At 42.7% G+C, this 18522-nt stretch overlaps 1 protein-coding gene across 1 annotated transcript in view; it reads left to right on the forward strand.

Annotated features, from left to right (window-relative positions):
* LOC310941958 (fatty acyl-CoA reductase 1) overlaps positions 1-18522 on the forward strand; it is a gene marked incomplete at its 3' end in the record, with an annotated part of 49880 nt that overhangs the window by 9290 nt on the left and 22068 nt on the right. The window contains exon 2 of the mRNA XM_083907219.1: positions 12005-12292. Coding sequence (XP_083763345.1) covers positions 12104-12292 — 189 coding nt within the window. The 5' untranslated portion in view covers positions 12005-12103. The remainder of the gene's footprint in view (positions 1-12004; positions 12293-18522) is intronic.

Below are 18522 nucleotides of genomic sequence, written 5' to 3' on the forward strand. Positions count from 1 at the left end.
AGGATTTATTTCACTATTTACTCACAACATGGAGGACAAAGTGCGTAAAGTCTATGCATTAAACGTACACGGGGCATCTCTTAACGTAGCTACGCAATTAGCAACTCCCTGGCCATCGAAACTGGCAGGAACAACAGATATTTTGATACTTACTTACTTGCTCAAATAAACCTTGAAACATCTTGTATCCTCAAATATCCGATCGGCACCAGATTACCTCATTTTTGTATCTAAACCCTGTTTCTCTGTCACGGACATGAGGCCTCTCTGCAAAACCACGTTTTCACTCCAGTGCCAGGAAGAGAGCAGCCTTTCTTATAAATCCATCCCTCGAGCCTTGTATCCAGCAGACAGCCAAAGCGGATTGCTCCCTCTTTTCCCCTGAAACACACACACACACACACACACACACACACACACAAGTGCACTCGCCCATATCAACAACCCTGTTATTGTGGCAGTGCTCCGGTCATATCACCGTTCAATAAGCAGTGTGTTCTGTGTGGATTTAGCATGGTATTCCCGTGCCACGCTGACCAAAAAATGAGATTACGTTATGGCTGCGTGATTCTGGATTAACGTCCCTGGTGTTTTCTGTGTTGGTCTCTAATCTGCACGAGGATGGATGATATCCTCAAAAACAGCTCATCAGCCGGTGTCACTGCTCCTCTGTAATTAATTATGGGATGCAACGAAAGGTGAAGCAACGTGTGTGTGTGAAGTGCTGCATTACTGTTGGTGTCTTCACTGTAACGTGTCTTTGTGTCCGGACGCCTGATTAAATCACTTGGTCACAGATATTGGTTTCCGTTGCAGGCACATGTCTGTCGTTCAAAAAGATGGAGGCGTCGTCGAAGATGAGGCGGTGTGCCGTGCCACGCCGAGGGGTTTCAGGTTGACTGCTAATGCATATTGTAAATGTAATTAGAGGCGCGTGCGTGCGTGCGTGGAAGTAAGAAGTAAGAGAATGCACAGTTATTACGCCGCCGTTCGCTGCTCTGCTGGAGGACGTGGCTGTTGTTAAAGGGATGGTTTGGAGTTTTGGACACAAGACCTATTTTCCCAACTCAGCCGGTGCGATGGAGACGTTTTCAAGAAATTTCATTCTGTTCTTCTAGTTGCCGAGTTCGCTGGTGCTATGGCTAGCGCAAGTCGATGGTACCTGCTAGCATGGCATTAGAAACACTCATACTGACTCTAGCACCAGCAAACTCGGTAACTGGAAGAACTGAATGAAATTTCTTGAAAACGTCTCCAGACGTCTCCATCGCAAGGGCTGAGTTGGAAAATAGGTCTTATGTCCGGAATTCCGAACTATCCCTTTAATGTTTATAGTCATTAAATTGGTCAGGATTTATGTGAAAGCATGAAAGAGACCGATCGCAATAAACTTAAGGTCAATATTTGTATTGACGTATTTGGAGCTACTGAAGTCTGGACGTTCTCCAGAGGTTGTCTGGATGGACGTCATGTGAGTATGCAAGTGTCTTATCTCTAGATAATGTCCAAGTGAGCCCATCTGAGAATGCAGCACATGGAACTAGTCCACAGCGAGTGAATTAGCTTGTGTTCTATCTGCCCCCCCGTGGTTCACCTGGATCCTCTGGAGATCTTCAGAGAAGGTTTGGCCTCTGCTCCCTGTAGTTCTTGCCCTGAAATCGGCTCGTCATTGACTAGTCGTACAAACCTACATTTTAATCTACGATTTAATCACCAAAAATATCTAGTTTTTCAACATACATATAACCCAGATAAATATTGGCGTTGATGGTACAGCCCACTGATCCGTCAAAGAAGCTCCACTCAAAGGTCTTTGGGGGAAAAAAGACCCATCGCTTTGTCTCTCACACATTGTTGTCCTCTAATAAGACACCTCGTTATTAGATTGGATGAATTAGAGTGAATCGTAAAACATGGATGAGTGACGGCAGTTTCTCTGCGATCTCCAGATCCTTTCCTCTTTCCACATTAAGATAATGAGCCTTGCGGGGTAAGTGATTGGGCTGTTGGCCGAGTCTGTTTCTGTCGTTAAAAAAAAAAAAAGGCTTCGGATCTGCCTCGCCAATTATAGCCTCCTACCATTGTTAACTGCGTGTCTCCGTATGTGAGCTCGACAGGGCTGCTGAATCCTCCGCTGAGATAATGGCTGCCTCAGATCGATCATAAAACAACCATAAAAGACACCCGTACACACATAAATACGCTCGATATTAGCGTGTAGTCCTGAGAGTGAAGGGTGAATCATTTATTTTGCGCGATCACTAACGGGGCGTAATGGTCGTTAACGTATCTGCGACAGGAAATGCAACGCACTGTGGGAAGTAAATGTGATCATCATGAGCTATATTTGGAACCGGTTGGTTGATATCGTCCGGAGGTGATTGCTCTGTGACGGCAAAGGGAAGCTCTTCTAAAACGTCATCGCATAAATGCTCAGATATGTTCTGTCGTAGTTACGTTGACGTGACTAAAAGTTAGCGAAAAGTTAAATGTCACTTCCAGGGAAGCTCAGCTTCTCTGGGAGTCGACGGAGCAGTGGGCTGTGGAACTGTCTGAAAGTTGGAACCCCTTGTCTTGATTGTTGTAGATTTGTACATTTATAAAATACATTATACATATATAAAAGTTTGCGAATTTGATCTAGAAACAAAAAAGTAGCCGTTTGTGTTGTTTGCTATTTGATTAATCGACACAGTCCATTTCCGTTGGTACATATAATACAGTGTTAAATGACATTTCCTTGTTTTGTTCGCAATTCAGTCTTATTTATGTCTGTATGTATAAGTAACTGGGCCCTACACATAGAAACATTTCATAAATCTGTGGATAAATCAACTCAAACTCAAAATATGACCTTTAAAGATCGTTTTCAAATTTCAAAATATACATTCTAGAAGCGCATGAGACAGTTTTCAAAGGTGCATTGTGTAATAAATCTAAAGCAACTGGTCGTAAAATCCTCCTAATATGTCACAGAGACTCAGGAATAATGTTCATATAACAAACTGAACTCACCAACAACAACAGTACAGACAAAATATTTGCATTAAAAAAAATATTTTGCAGACTGCAAAAATCATGTTTACGTTTTGAAATCACGTTTTTGGCATGTGGCGCCACCTACCGCCGTCTACCAATCATTGCCAGTCAGTAGAGTCTCAGCTGCCGAGCAACCACGGGTTGCCAGTTAGGTCAGAAACCGAAACCTTAAAGACCTCAGTATTTTGAGTTTGAAAGTAGTAACCATTGACAAACTTGAAGAAACGAACGGTTTCCGTCACAGAATCACACATTAAATTCATGTTGAACACAGAGTCGGTCAAAAACAACAACAATGACTTGAATTCTTTTGAGCCATTTGTTGCAGCGTTTTTTTTTGTTTTTTTTTTAAGATGTGACAGCCCTTCAAGGACGTGTTATTTTATTTAGTGAAGGTGGCGGGAACAGTCGCTTCCAACGAAACGAGGAGCTGCGACATGTTCCCCCGAGCCGTGCCAACGGCGGAGACACCCGAGCGGGTCTGTTTCTCCAAGGTGTTTCTTTGTTGTTTTTTTTTGGGTGATTTCCGACCGCCGCGGATCCGTGACCTCTCGGCCCTGTGGGCGCGCGCTACATTTTTGGATTAGAATTACCAGTCTGGGTCTGAGCCAGGTGTGAACCTGACACCGCGGCACCAGGAGGCTGCTGGTGTAATTACAGAATCTCGCGCTACTGTTACACGCGATGGCTCAAAAGTGAGCCATGACCTTCACATGTCAGGTCTGACACTGTTATTTAAAGAGATTTATTTAAAGAGATGTATTTAAAGAGGCACTGCTGAAATCTTAAGAACCAATGACTCACACATTTAATTGTGACTAGAAAAAAAACATGACCAACCAGTTTTTTTTGTGTGTGTGGTAATTGACAATCCCTTTTTTTATTGTGCTTGTTTCATCATCCCTTTTTCTTTATTTAATCATCGTCCTCATTCATCATCCTCTGTGTCACCACCTCTTTCTCTGGAAAGTACGTTTCAAGTGCTTCGTCATCGTGGACGGAGTTTCCGTGCGGGATTTCCGGGGGTTTGCTCTTCAAGGGGAAAGAATGTCAGGATTTTGGAAGTTGTCTTGAGTGCTCCTTTCACTAATGTTTACTAACCCCCCCTTCCCGAGTTGCTTAGCAACCACCGTTAGCAAGCCCTTTTTTTTAACTTTTAGATGTATTTTTGGGGAACTGACGTGTCAGGCGGCGCAACTCGGATCATTTCTACGCCTTTCAGTAACTTCCCCAACAAATGTAAGGAATGTGAAAGTGCAGTGTTTACGTCTTGTACCCTTGGTTCTCAAACTGCGGTGCCTGTACTTCAAGTGGTACGCGAGCAAATGATCTTCTCAGGCGGTCCAAAACGTTTGAGAAACCACTGCCCGAGACAAAATGGGATCGATTGGGATCAATCGATTAAAGGTGCCTAATATTATTGGATTCAGAGGCGCAGCTTGTGAACAGGCAAGGCAGGCAACGGCTTGGGGCCCCCAGCTGATAGGGGGGCCCCCGACGCTCGGAGCCTGAGGGCTGTTTTTACCGAAATGTGCAGTGACCAGCCGCCTCCCCGTCCCCCTTTAAAAAAACAATGGGCGATTTGCAATGACATCTCAGTAGGAAACCCCCCCTAAAGGGGCCCCACCTCACTTTAACCTCTTGGAAAATGAAGATTATTTACGGTGTAATGCATATCTTTTTTTTCCATGTTATGTCATTAATTTCGTAAAAATAGTCATTTTGAACTCAAACATTTTTTGTTGGTGTCCGATTATTTGTAACATAATGGTGAACACTGGTTGGAAGGGCCCCCTGGGAATTTTTGGTTAGGGCCCCTACAGACTCTAGAATCGCCTCTGGCTGGTGCCACTGTAGGTCCCTGATGGTCTTTATTCCACTCTGACCATTGGATGTTAGTAATTATATCTCACTGGACCTTTAAAGATTTAATTGGTACGAAATGTAATATAATTAGTTCAATTAGTTGAGGGTGGCCGGACTAGAAAGAACGGGTGTGCCGGTATCTATGGGGTTTTGACAGTATTTGTCTGTATACTGGAAAAACCAGCAGTAACCATGGTAACCATGGTGACACAAAACCAGAATGGGAAACACTGCACTGTGAAATCTATCTTGGTGAGATTACATCATTGAATAAACAACTCGGAGCAGTCAGTGTTTCCTCGTCGGTGAGTCATGTCGGGGGGTTGACTCGGGTCAAAGTTGTTTGATTTCCGTCCTTTCGTGTCTTTAGATAGAGTCATAGATGGGCAGACTGGGCACAGTAGCCCGGCGGGGGGGGTCATGTTTTTGTTTTCTTTAAACTGATTGGTTTGGTCCATAAAACGTCAGAAAATATGGATTGCGGTTTGCGACCAAAACCTCGATCAAAGTAGCTGACGACGGTGTTCTAGTGATGAATCGGTTGAAGTTTATGGAGGGTCTTAGGGTTAGGGTAAGGGTAACTCTTTTGTGGGGTTAACCATTTCAGGAGTGCATTGTGACGCCCAGACTCTTGACCGCGTTGGCTCGTGGCTTCATCGATCTAATCTTTGCTCTTCAGTCGTTGCTCCGCCCCTCGCACACTCGTCCCACTCCCTTTGTGTCAAGAGAAAACATGAAACATGGCGTAACCCTGACTGAGATTATTGTCAGAGGTGTGAGTGATGTGACGGACGGACGGACGGCAAACAAAAGTAACTTATCAGGGCAGAGATGAGATTATCTACATTGTAGGTGTTTGTGTACACTACCGGTCAAAAGTTTGGGGTCACTGAATATAACAGTAAATGAATCATAAATACACTCTATACATTGTTAATGTGGTAAACGACTATTCTAGCTGCAAACGTCTGGTTTTTAATGGAATATGTAGGTGTATAGAGGCCCATTTCCAGTCTTCTAATGGTACATTGCGTTTGCTAATGGCGTTAGAAGGCTATTGGATGATTAGAAAACCCTTGTGCAATGATGTTAGCACAGCTGAAAACAGTGTTTCTAATGTTGACAATGTCTTGACTATATTTTCTATTCATTTTGCAACTCTTTTCATGAATAAAAGTAGGATTTTTGATGGAAAACACCAAAAATATTGCATAGGTGAGCCCAAACTTTTGAACAGCAGTGTACGTACGTGTACTTTAGTGTTCGTCACAGTCATAACGGGCGTCACGATCTCCACTGTAAATCATTTATGTTGTAGGAAGGTGTCGGTTCAGGCTAGACACAATACACAACATACAATAATACAATAATACGGAATTTAATTTCGTAGCCAGGTTAGCGTTCACTTTAAGGTGAAATGAGTCTTGTTTCCTGGCTGCAGTTCACCAGTTGGATCGGTCCTTGTTGGTTTTACCCACAATGTAGTTTTACACTAACTCTTCCTTTCAGGGCTTTTTTTAAATTATTATTATTTCCACTCTTGGCAGTTGTGTTATAAAGAGAAAAAAAAAAAAAAAAGGGCTGACTTTAGCTTTGTGTTGCCTGGCACTGCTGTTGAAGTTGACTAATGCTTCCTTAATTATTGGCTGCATTTTTGCAGCATTTTACTCGTTCTTTTTTTCCCACACTCTCACGCCCCCCCCCCCCCCCCCCCACGGCTCCTTCCACCGCGGTCGCCTTTTGTCCGTTTATAATGGTTTGAGCCAGCGTGCAGCTGTAGAGCTCTTCTTTTTTTCTTTTTTTTTTTTTTTTTTTACCCACGTCTCCAGCAGCACTCACAGCTGACCCACTAATGGAGGGGTGGGTGAGGAAAGGCCGGAGGCAGCGAGCAGAACTGCAGCGATGCGGCTTAAAACAACCTGCCTCTGACAAACGCCGCCGATCTCCCGCGGAGGCGAACGCTTTGAAGGAAAGTCTGCAGAAAAACCCTCAGTCACGGCAGAGAAGACGAAGAGACAGCAGCAGCAGCAGCATCAGTATTCTGATGAGCGGCTCCTCGTCCGTGTTTTCAGATACGTGACCCTGTTTGACTTTGGACGCGATAAACCTCGAGGAAGCCTCGTCCCTCGAGGTTTCAGTGCTCGTGTCTTTCGACTTTTTATGCTGCTGCTGCCTTATTCATCAGGGGGCGAGGCACAGTTAAACGAGGCCAATAAATATCCAAGCTTTTATTCTGCTCGTCCTAGACACGATACTCTGTATCAGTATCGGTCCGATACTGGTCGTCAAAATCACTTGATTGGATCAAGGAAAGCTTTAAAATAGCTTGAAATGGCTGTCACAAATTTTTCAAAAGTCTATCGTCTACCGAATCAGACTGATATCGGCATCTGTAGATACTCTTCATTGATACCAATACAAAAACCTGATATGATACGATATTCGGTTTCAGTATCGGCCCGATACTGGTCGTCAAAATCACTGGATTGGATATCGGAAAGCATAATTATTTATTATTTTTTACTTTAAAATAGTTTGAAATGGCCATCGCAAATTTGTCAAAAGTCTAAAATGTGACTTGATCGGACTGATATCGGCATCTATAGATACTCATGATTGCGTTATCGGTATCGGACAATGATATAGAAACAAAATTTTACTCAAATTCGGGACTAAAATACATTGAGGGTCATACTCTTCTGTGTTTTTAGGACATTTCCTATCTTTTCATTGATACCGATACAAATATCGATACGATACTCTGTTTCAGTATCGGTCCGATACTGGTCGTCAAAATCACTGGATTGAAAGAATTTACTTTTTACTTAAAAATAACTTGAAATGATGCTCACAAATTTGTCGAAAGTCTAAAATGACAATGTCGGACGGATATCGGTATTGGTTGGTACTCGTGGTTGCATTATTGGTATCGGATAATGATAAAGAATTAAAAAAAATATACAAAATCTGACTAAAATTAGGGACTAGAATACAGTGAGGTCCATACTCTACTCTCTTATATTTCTGATCTTTTCATTGATACTGATACAAAAACCTGATACGATACTCGGTATCAGTATCGGTCAAAATCACCAGATTTGAGATCGGAAAGATAATTTTTTTTTTTTAAATTCCACACTATTAAGAAAAAATAAATAAATGTGAGTCACGTTTTGAGCTCTTTTATTTCTTCTGAGTCATTGTTGCACAGCTTGAATTGGCACAAATTCACAGTTTTTAAAGAGTCTAAAGCGACTCTGTGTGTATCTGTAGATACTCGTTGTTGGTGTCGGACACAGAAAAGTGATATTTGTACCAAATGTCAGGTCACAGAGGCAGGTGAGAGGTGGAGTTGTGTAACCGTAGAAGAATGCAGTCGTGGATATATAAAAGTGTGTGTGTGTGTGTGTGTGTGTGTGTGTGTGTGTGTGTGTGTGTGCATGATTGAGTATCATGAATCTGGGTCGCGTGCGCTCGTTCCAACTCTTTTCCAGCCGCGGGAACATTTCCATTGTCGGCCGTTAATCTGTAGTGACTTTCAGCTCCTCTGCCCTTGTCCTCGTGTCCACGGGGGGAATCTCTCGTCAGGCAAAGAGCTGGAACGTCACGGAGCCTCGGCCGCGACAGGACCTCGACTCTGACCTCTCATCAGTTTCATGACGTCTGTTTCCCTAATCTGCATACTGTAATGTCGCTTTGTCTGTAGATTATAGAGATCTGTCAGAATCCGTGCAACACACACCTTTTTTCTTCTGTGTTTGTGAAGGGAGTGTGTAATTCAGTATTGTGTGCACAGATGGAAGAAGAGTAGAGGAGGAAGAGGAGGAGGAGAAGGGGGGGTAAAAAAAAAAAAAAAGCAAGTAAATACAAGATTGTTTGTTATCTGGGCCACGTTGGGCTCAAGAGGATTTGCTTTTTTTTCCTCCCCGTCTTTGCGCAGACTTGTCAGGAACCAGCAGCCCAGGAGCGAGGAGGAAATGAAAGAAAACAACCGACGTGTGTGTGTGTGTGTGTGTGTGTGTGTGTGTGTGTGTGTGTGTGTGTGTGTGTGTGTGTGTGTGTGTGTGTGTGTGTGTGTGTGTGTGTGTGTGTGTGTGTGTGTGTGTGTGTGTGTGTGTGTGTGTGTGTGTGTGTGTGTGTGTGTGTGTGTGTGTGTGTAAATCATAGCTCCAGTGATTCAGAGAAAGTTCTGATCGAGCATGTGTGCGTAGTTTTTTACGAGAAACATCCCAACATGTCCTGACTGTGACACTCTCCTCCTGCAGCGATTGGTGAGGGAAACTGATGATGATGATGATGATGATGATGATGATGATGATGATGATGATGATGATGATGATGATAATGATGATGGCTCCATCTTAAAAGGCCTGTGGTGTGAGAGTGTGTTTTTGTTGTTGTTGATGTTGTTGCACCCAAATGAGTAGCAGCATGGTTGTACCGTGGACCGTCGAGATAAAAAGAGAAGGAAGTCTTCTGGTTTTGCTGGCGGAGGCCAAGCAGGAAGTGAGGATATATCGAGCAGCCACCAGGGGGCGACTCTGCTCTCTTTGAATGGAAGTCTGGAGTTGGCGGTGTAGTTTGTGTCGACTATTTTCGACTATAATGTAACATTTTTCACTTATTTTTTCATGATTTCTTTGTTATTTGGAGCACTATTTTGTGGCGTGATATTGTAGTGATTCTTCAAAGTGCTGCATCGATATGAAAATACAATACGATCTGTATTTATATCAGACTTTTCTCGTCATGATACATGATTTACACCACAGTTTTACCTTTCACTCCATTAACGGTGGTTTTGTGTTGTATTTCAGCCTTGGATCACTATTTGGCAACGGCATTTTTTGGCCAATTGTCTCCGTCTCGCTTGTTTCACAGGACAAAAATCAACAACAATCAAAATTTCATCAACATAATCATCAACATAATCATCAACAATGAAGCTCCACTTTGCAACCTAGATAAACATTATAATGTGGCGGGAAACTGAATATCTGTTGCTTTTACTCCATTTTATGCCAGTTAAATCTGCTTTGTAATAAGGTTCTCTACCAACTGTGTTTATATCGCACTTTTCTCATCATGATTACCACTCTAAGCTGCTTTACACTATAGTTTTCACCCATTAACTCCATTGTGGTTTGTGTTGTGTTTCAGCCTCGGATCACTATTTGGCAACTGCATTTATCGTCTAACTGTCTCTATCCCCCTTGTTTCACAAGACAAACACAAGCAAAAATCTAAATTTATTGCAGTATATTGTATATCGTCGCCTCTGTGATGGCTTCTGGCCCTGAGGTAAACAAAGAAGAGGACAAAGTCTGGAAATAGTCAATGTTTGACCTGGAATCATGAACGTCAAATAAAATCTCCAATAAAACACGGGGTAAATATGTAAAAGACGAGCAGTTAAACCAACGCCAAGAGCCAAACGCTGCTCAGACTTTATAATCAAAAATGAAATCACAGGTTTGCTCTCTGATTTGAATCTGAGGTTAAAAAAAATCATGAAAACATCAAAGAAACAAACAGTTTTTGCATCATAAACACCCACTAACTCATACATATTTTAACACCATGTATGTGTTCACCAGGGTTTTTTTTTTTTACGATTGCCAGACAAAAACGCGATATAAACGTTCCACTCGCTAATTTCTCCTGCGGTCGTTTTCATCCCTGCAGGATCCTAAAATAACCCTCCTCTCTGTAAACACTGGAAAATAAACAGGATTAGTTGGTCTTTAATTAACCGAGCAAACGCAACAACGAGACACGAGTATTTGTGAATTAACCTGAAATGTGGCTCCGTTTGTCAAATCCTTGTTTTTTTTACCAAATTATGGAAATTTGCATCTACGGAGATGTTTTTTTTTTTTTTAAATCGTCGTATTTGCAGCATGACAGGCGTCGGAAAGCTTGTTAAGACGGAGTCACGTGACTTTATGAGCTGTAGGCAGTTACATACATACTGTATCATAGTGAAAAGGTCTATTTTTTCTATGGAGTCACTGCAATTTTGGTAAAATCCATTTTTTTTGACATTTTATGGACCAAAAGGACTAATCATCAACATATGAATAAACTATGAAGATAATAGTTAGTTGTAGGCCCAGTTTGGCAACCCCCCCCCCCCTCTGCATTGACTTCAACCTTCAGCGTGATCCCAAACAATGTTAAAAAGATTTTTAACCCGAAACTGAACCAGTTCCTCTGCCTCATTAGGACCTGTTTATCTTGTTTTTAAGCCAGAAAAATGTCCTAAAGAGGTGCTAAAGACACGTAGACACACACACACGCACACACAGAGAGAGTTATCTCAGCCATTTAAAACATCTTCCTGCTCACGATCGACCACATTTTGGACCAAATAACTCCGCGCGGGGCTTACGATCGGTGGCAGAAATCGATAGCGATGTCAGCTGTTGCTCCGGCGAAAACGCCTCGAGAGTCGGCGTCGGTGCCAAAAGCTAATCACCGCTGGGTTTCAGCTCCCCCGATAGTGCAGGAGCCACATCAACATTAATGGCGACGCCGACGACCGCTAACTCAAGCCCAAGCAGCTCCCCCGATTTATAGAGCCGAGAGACGGCCAAATAAGCGGACGCGGTCCATTACACCGCATCGCCATTACAGCGGCGATTGATCCAATTAAGCTGCCGCAGAAAAGAAAGCTGCTCGGCGAGGAGGAGGAGAGGGAATGACGCCCAAGGGCAAGTCTGGGTCACTTTATCTTAGGTAAATGTGTGTCTTTGGCAGGCGTGCCAGACGTTTCGTCAACACCGTTCCCCAGAGGCGTCGAGTTCATCCGTCTTGTTGCACTTGACGGTGGCTTTAAGAAGTCAACTGTTGACCCTTCGTAGGTGGATAAGAATCACAGAAGAGCGGCTGTGGGTGCGGTCATACAAGCTGATGTCAGACTAACATTATTCCCTCTCTCTGTATGAATATTCATCTCATTTGCATATTAGTTGCACGTCTCGTTGAAGGTCAAAGCGGAAAACAACGGATCCATATTATACGATTAGGTGAAGCGTTCGTGTGTGCATGTACTGTATCCACAAAAGTACTTACAGTTATGCTTCGCCTCTTTCTGCAGAAGCCGCCTGAAGCCAAGGACCTCGACGGGTTCGGTGAACGCACGACGGACAACGCATCGATCAGCCTGACCACCAGCAGCAGCAGCAGCAGCAGCAGCATGGGGTCCATAGCAGAGTACTACGCGGGGAAGAGCGTCCTCATCACGGGAGCCACGGGCTTCATGGGGAAAGTGCTGGTGGAGAAGCTGCTGAGGTCGTGCCCCGAGGTCAAAGCCCTCTACGTCCTGGTCAGACCCAAAGCCGGACAGTCCATGCAGCAGAGGGTCAGCGACATGATGAAGTGCAAGGTAAGGAGCCAAAAAGACGACTGACTTTTTGCAGCGGTCCTCAACGAAAATGACTGAATGAATTTTATGATTAAACTCATAGGATATGAAAGGAAGTTCTCGCCATGCAACTCTGGTAGTTACATACATTTTGCTCACTTCCAAATTCCCCCCAAAAAATCCTCAAGAAACTTTGGAATAAACGTGACAAACTCACCCATTTTCATACCGATCCGACAACTTTCTGTCTGACCACGACCCGACTTATGGGGGCGCTGTGGAGCCACAATGCCTCCCTTACGGGTAAAAACCAATTAAATATAGAATGATTCATCTTATTCGATGACTGTGAGAAAGTTCTGTTTACGTTAAAGCTTTCAAAAAGTACAATTTCAAAGTACATTTCCTGCCAAAGTCCTTTTGACGAGGTTCGTTCAAACGCCTAGGCGTACCTATTTTTTTTGTTTTTCCAAAATGGCCGACTTCTGTGTGGGCGGAGCCAATCGAAGTATATTAGAAATTTGTTCAGAATCATGAGAGCAACGAGTTTACCAAATTTGGTTAAAATCGGAACAACTACGAGCGACTTAGACACCATCGTAGAAAAACATCCGATCAATTTGGGCATCAAAGCGTCTCAGGATAATAATTGGCTTATTCACACTGCATTTTCGTCCAGAATTGCTCATTTGCATGCTCTGCTTGGCCTGTTTTTCCTTCTTACATTACTGTAATTATTAACATGAATTTAACTGACGACTCCATGGCATCAGCTCCAAGGAAAGCAGGAGGAGAAAAGACCCAGATGGCTGGCATGGCTTTTTGTTTCCTGATCATTGGTGGATCATTTATTCATCATCGTCCAAGAGAGAGAATCACGATGCATCTATAAATCAGAGAGAATTCAAAGCGTGAAACCACGGGCGTTCAAATCACCGTTTCAGATCCAGGCGATTGTTTCTAAAAGCTTTGCGGTCCCGAGTTGTGTTTGCACAGCAATTAGAAAATTTGCTCGTGAATCGTGGCGGCGGCTGCTGTCGCCACGGCGACGCAAACTCGGTGACCCGCAGACGACAAATCGGATCATCTCAGAGCAACAGAGATCCAGACGAGCAGTAGAGAGGATCGCAAGGAAAATGTGTGATGATTGAGTTCAGGTTCAAAATATGGATTTGGTGATTTATCGTTCGTTTACCTTTCTTATGCTACATATTATTATGCTACATAAATCCCGCACTTTTCACTTTTTACGGACATTTTTTTCCGCCGTACGATTCTCTTGTTTTACGTTGGTTATCGCAGAATTGATGCGTTGCGATATTATATAAAAAGTAATTTTCTCAAACTTAAATGTATTCAGTAAATATATATGTATGTATGTATATGTATATATATATGTTTGTATACATATATATATATATATGTATGTATGTATGTATATATGTATATATATATGTATGTATGCATATATATATGTATATATATATGTATGTATGTATATATGTGTATGTATATATATATATCTATGCATATATGTAAGTGTATATAAATGTATATATGTATATGTTTTTATATATATGTGTATATGTATATATATGTATATGTGTATATATGTGTATGTATGTATATATACATATATGTATGTATATATATATATATATATGTATATATATATACATATATATGTATGTATGTATATATACATATATGTATGTATATATATATATATGTATGTATATATACATATATGTATATATGTATGTATATATGTATATGTGTATATGTGTATATATGTGTATGTTTGTATATATACATATATGTATGTGTATATATGTGTATGTTTGTATATATACATATATGTATGTGTATATATATATATGTATGTATATATACATATACATACATACATATATATCGTACTAAAAGACTATCACGGCATTATTAAGGAGTTACGATACTTAAAAAACGGGAAGATATCAGTGAAAAGTAGAAAGGAAGGAGGTGAGAAGTCGAGTGGATTAGTTCCGTAAACGCCGACTCAGCAGCAGCAGCAAAAAAATGACTCGACAAAAACCTTGGACCTAAACGTTTGGTGCTGAATGAAGGCCAGAGGACTGATTAGAGAGTATTGTGTCTCTGTGCCGTCGGCCTCAAACTGTCATCATCACACCGTAGAGAATCACACTTTCTCCACGTTTTCTTTCCTCCCTTCTTCTTCTTCTTCTTCTTATTATTAATGAAGCATCTATTTTTACAGTTTTTCATTGAACTCGCTGCCGTCGCCTCCGTCGCTGCATTCATTATTCCACGCGCTGCTGTGTAAACGCCTGATTTCTCTGCATCAGTAAAGGTGGGCAACAGTCCACAGATTTACCTCCGTCGCTGTGTAATTAACAGCAGACGACATCCGGTAATTGCGAGTGGGCGAATGGATTAATGTCTGTCTTTGATAAACACATTTTTCTCTCATATTGTTGTGGCTTCCAGTCAATCAAGCGATAATCACACTTGAATTTTTCTCCCCTTTTCTGCGTCTCTATTTGCTGACATGCTAGCAGGGGCAATATTATTAGGGAATTAGGGAAAGCGGGACGGATTAAACGCAACCTGACAGCTTTTAACTCGGATATAATAATCTTACATCGGGGTTTATGTGAAAACATAACTACCAGGGGATAAGAAAATGTGTTTGTAGTACACACACAGAGTGTTTATGAGGTAGCTCACCGACGGTTGCAGTTATTTTTGTCCCGTTTGCATCTCCAAGGTGCTGTCGCTGCTGCAGCTGCCTTTGCCGAAATCGCAGGATTTTCGGATTTCGAGCAGGTTCGTTACAGCTCGAATGTTAACTTTAGGCAAGAAGAATAATCGGGCGTTGTTTTAGGTAAATGTCTGTCTTTGTTACGACGCCACCTACTGTTTCAAGATCCCTGCGTTGCTAGATTAGGACAAACGTTGAGTTATAATTACTAGCGGAGTAACGTTAATAAGCAAGAGAGAGCAAAAATGACAACGTGATGCCTTGGAAATGCAAATTCCAAGATCAGGTCAGCACATTCAGTCCATGAAATTTGTGGGATTTGGTCCCGGAAAGTCCTTGAATTTGATGTCAACCAATGTGCAGTAACCCTGACTGTTGTATTTTCGAGTAAAAAGTAACAGCTCTAATCATCCTTATACTAATATTGACTCATTTTGGAGCCAAATGACTCATTTTTCTTGTTGAAAGTAAGAGTATGAGTAAGCGATAAAATTAGATTTCAACATATTTTCATACTTCACTGGTGATGATGATCCATGATTGCAGCTTGCGGCACATTTTCGGCGTTACCACTAACTGCGGCTGCGGTGAGTGTGTGTTTCGGTGGAATCGAAATGACTAACAGGGAGAACGTGTTCTGGTTTGACAGCGTGAACATGACTAAGCGGCGGCGGTGGCGTTGACGTTGTGCAATAAAATACGACTGTACTCCATTTCAAAATAAAACAAGAAACGATTAGAGCCGGCGGTGGATTCGGCGACGATCGACAGATTGACAGGGACGCGGATCCGCCCACTGTTTTCATAACTGACGGTTTTACGGTTTATTCCGTCAATATGACGCGTTATTGCAGAATCACGTAGGCGGCGATCAGAACCCGTTAAGCCGGATTCGGTGAGTCATGCGATTCCATCGTCCCTGTACGAAAAGACAATAAAGTCTTTCTATTCTCTTATTGATGACCCTTTAAAAAAAAAAAGTGTCCTGACGGAAAATTAAAAACGCCCACACGGAGATAACTTCTGTTGGAGTATTTAACCCTTTTACCCGTCGCTGATATCGATGTATATTTTATCTGCTGCTCGTCTTTGTGCCGCCTCCTCCCCCCCCGCGCCGCCGCCGCCGCTCCCCCAAAATTTCCATTCGATTCGGCGTCGTCGTAATCGTGTCTGTTATCAGGACTCTGCCTGATGCTCTGCCAAGTGCACACTCACTGGCACTCGGTACCGTCCCCGCGTCCAGAAGTGATGTCATTAAATTTCCACCGCCGGGGCCTCGAGTACCAATTGGTATTCATGAGAGTCCCCCCCCCCCCCCCCCCGATAGGTATTATTCTTTTCAGGATCAGGATAATTCATGAAGGGCAACAACGGCGGCGTTGTTTTTTTCCTCCAGTAGACCGCTATCTTCCTTACCACCTGTTGCTAGGTAACCACCTCCCCCCCCCCCCCCCCAAGCTGATAGTAATCTGGTGCACATCTCGTGTTTTGCTCTGACTTTGACATTCGAGTCTGCGCAGAGGGCGACTTTGCTTTTTCCGTGGAAATGTTTAGACGCCCGCGCCCTCGAGCCGCGTGTGCCAGGATCTGAACGGCTTGAAAATGCTCGATAGACAGAGCCTTCTTCTTTTCCCACTCACCAGTAGGCGGCGGCGGCGAGCAGCATCTTCTGGGTTCAGATGTCGGCAGCAGAGAGAGGTGGGAGGGCGGAATGTTCCGAGGAAGGAAAGGGAGCTCTTTTTTGCCTGAACCCTGAACTCCTTATGGAACGATTATTGATCGTAACTCCCGACGTCGACGTCTCTTTCAAACGCTAGCGAAAGGCTCATCCAATCCATCTGAACGAGGAAGTACCAGGAAGGTTTTCCCTTCAGATTACGAGACGCGTTTTAATTTCAGATGCACACGAGCGTTCAAAAGTCTGGGGTCACTTAGAGATGTCCTTATTTTTGACGGAAAAACACTATTTTTTCCAACGTTAAACGAATCAGAAATACACTCTATACCAGTGGTCTCAAACTCAAATGATCTATTGTGGTCAAGAGGACAAAAAGTGGGGAAAAACTGTTCACAATATTGCATCACGATATCACACGTATACTTAATAATAGTATTTATGATGCAAAATTAATGTATTAAATATCAAAAACAGACATTTATTTGAAATTACATAAACAATAGTGTGGACGACTGCAATTAAAATTCGTACCAGGAGCCGTTTCGGCCACTGCGGTTCGTATTGTAGTGTATTTATGTATGTAATTGAATGTTGTATATGATGCATTTAATAATGGGATAATTATGACCAAATGTCTTATTATTACTGTTATAAAAAACATTGCTAGCAAACATATATTATATTCTATCACTATGTTTAAAAGACAATGAGGCCATGTTTTCTTTATAACATGATATTAAGTGGGGGGGGCCGCATGTAATCGATTGGGGCCCCCGGGGCCGCCAGTTTGAGACCCCTGCTCTATACGTAGTTAATGTGGTAGACGACTATTCTAGCTGCAAACGTCTGGTGTTTAATGGAATATGGTGTATAGAGGCCCATTTCCAGTGTGTGTTAATGGTACGTTGTGTTTGCTAATCGCGTCAGAAGACTATTGGATGATTAGAAAACCCTTGTGCAATGATGTTATTAGCACAGCTGAAAACCGCTTTGCTGGCTCTTTGACGAAAGGGCAAAATCATTATTTCCAATCTTGTCTGTATTTTCTATTCATTTTGCAACTCTTTTGATGAACAAAAGTGTGACTTTTAAACAAATTGTATAGGGTGAACCCAAACCTTCCACCTGATCTACCTCGGCGAATGCGTGGGTGAGATTAAGCTCAAATCACGGCGCTCTCTTCCATTGTTTAGCTGCAGTGTAGGTCAAGTCCATCAACGCTTTAATCCTCGGTAATTAAAAGTGGCGCCTAAATATAGGATTAAAAAAGCAGATATTACTGATAAGTGTCGGTTGCTTTGTCACGAATGGAACCTAACCCACATTTCACAACTTAACACCTGAAAGACATTTGGCTCCGGATCAAACTTGTCGTCTTCCGACGGCGACACGCCGACGCGTTAGCCGTCGTCTCGATTGTATTCAGACGTGGTAACTTGATATCACTTAACGTAACTAAATATAAAACTAAAACCACGTCACTGACGTCCTCTAACAATGGAGCGTTCATTCCTCAGATGGCAGAACTCGGCCGATCCGCTGTTCAGGAAACGAGTCCCATCTGTGTTTTTCTGCAGCGGAGGAATGTGAAGAATGAGGGCGTGTGTGCATGTGGCAATGTTTTTTCCACGAAACTCCGTGTCAGCCTCCGTCGGGGCGACGAGTGTCGAGCGGATATCGGCGCCGCGCTAATAACGATCGTCAATCACCGCCCCCTGTGATCATTTGTCAGCGATTGTCTCGGAGACAAGCGGCGTCCCTCCCTTTCAATCGTGCGTGACGTTTCGGAGGCCGAATGCGACCGTTGAATGA

This window comes from Microchirus variegatus, assembly GCF_963457635.1.
Source record: "Microchirus variegatus genome assembly, chromosome: 20".
Taxonomy (NCBI): Eukaryota; Metazoa; Chordata; class Actinopteri; order Pleuronectiformes; family Soleidae; genus Microchirus; species Microchirus variegatus.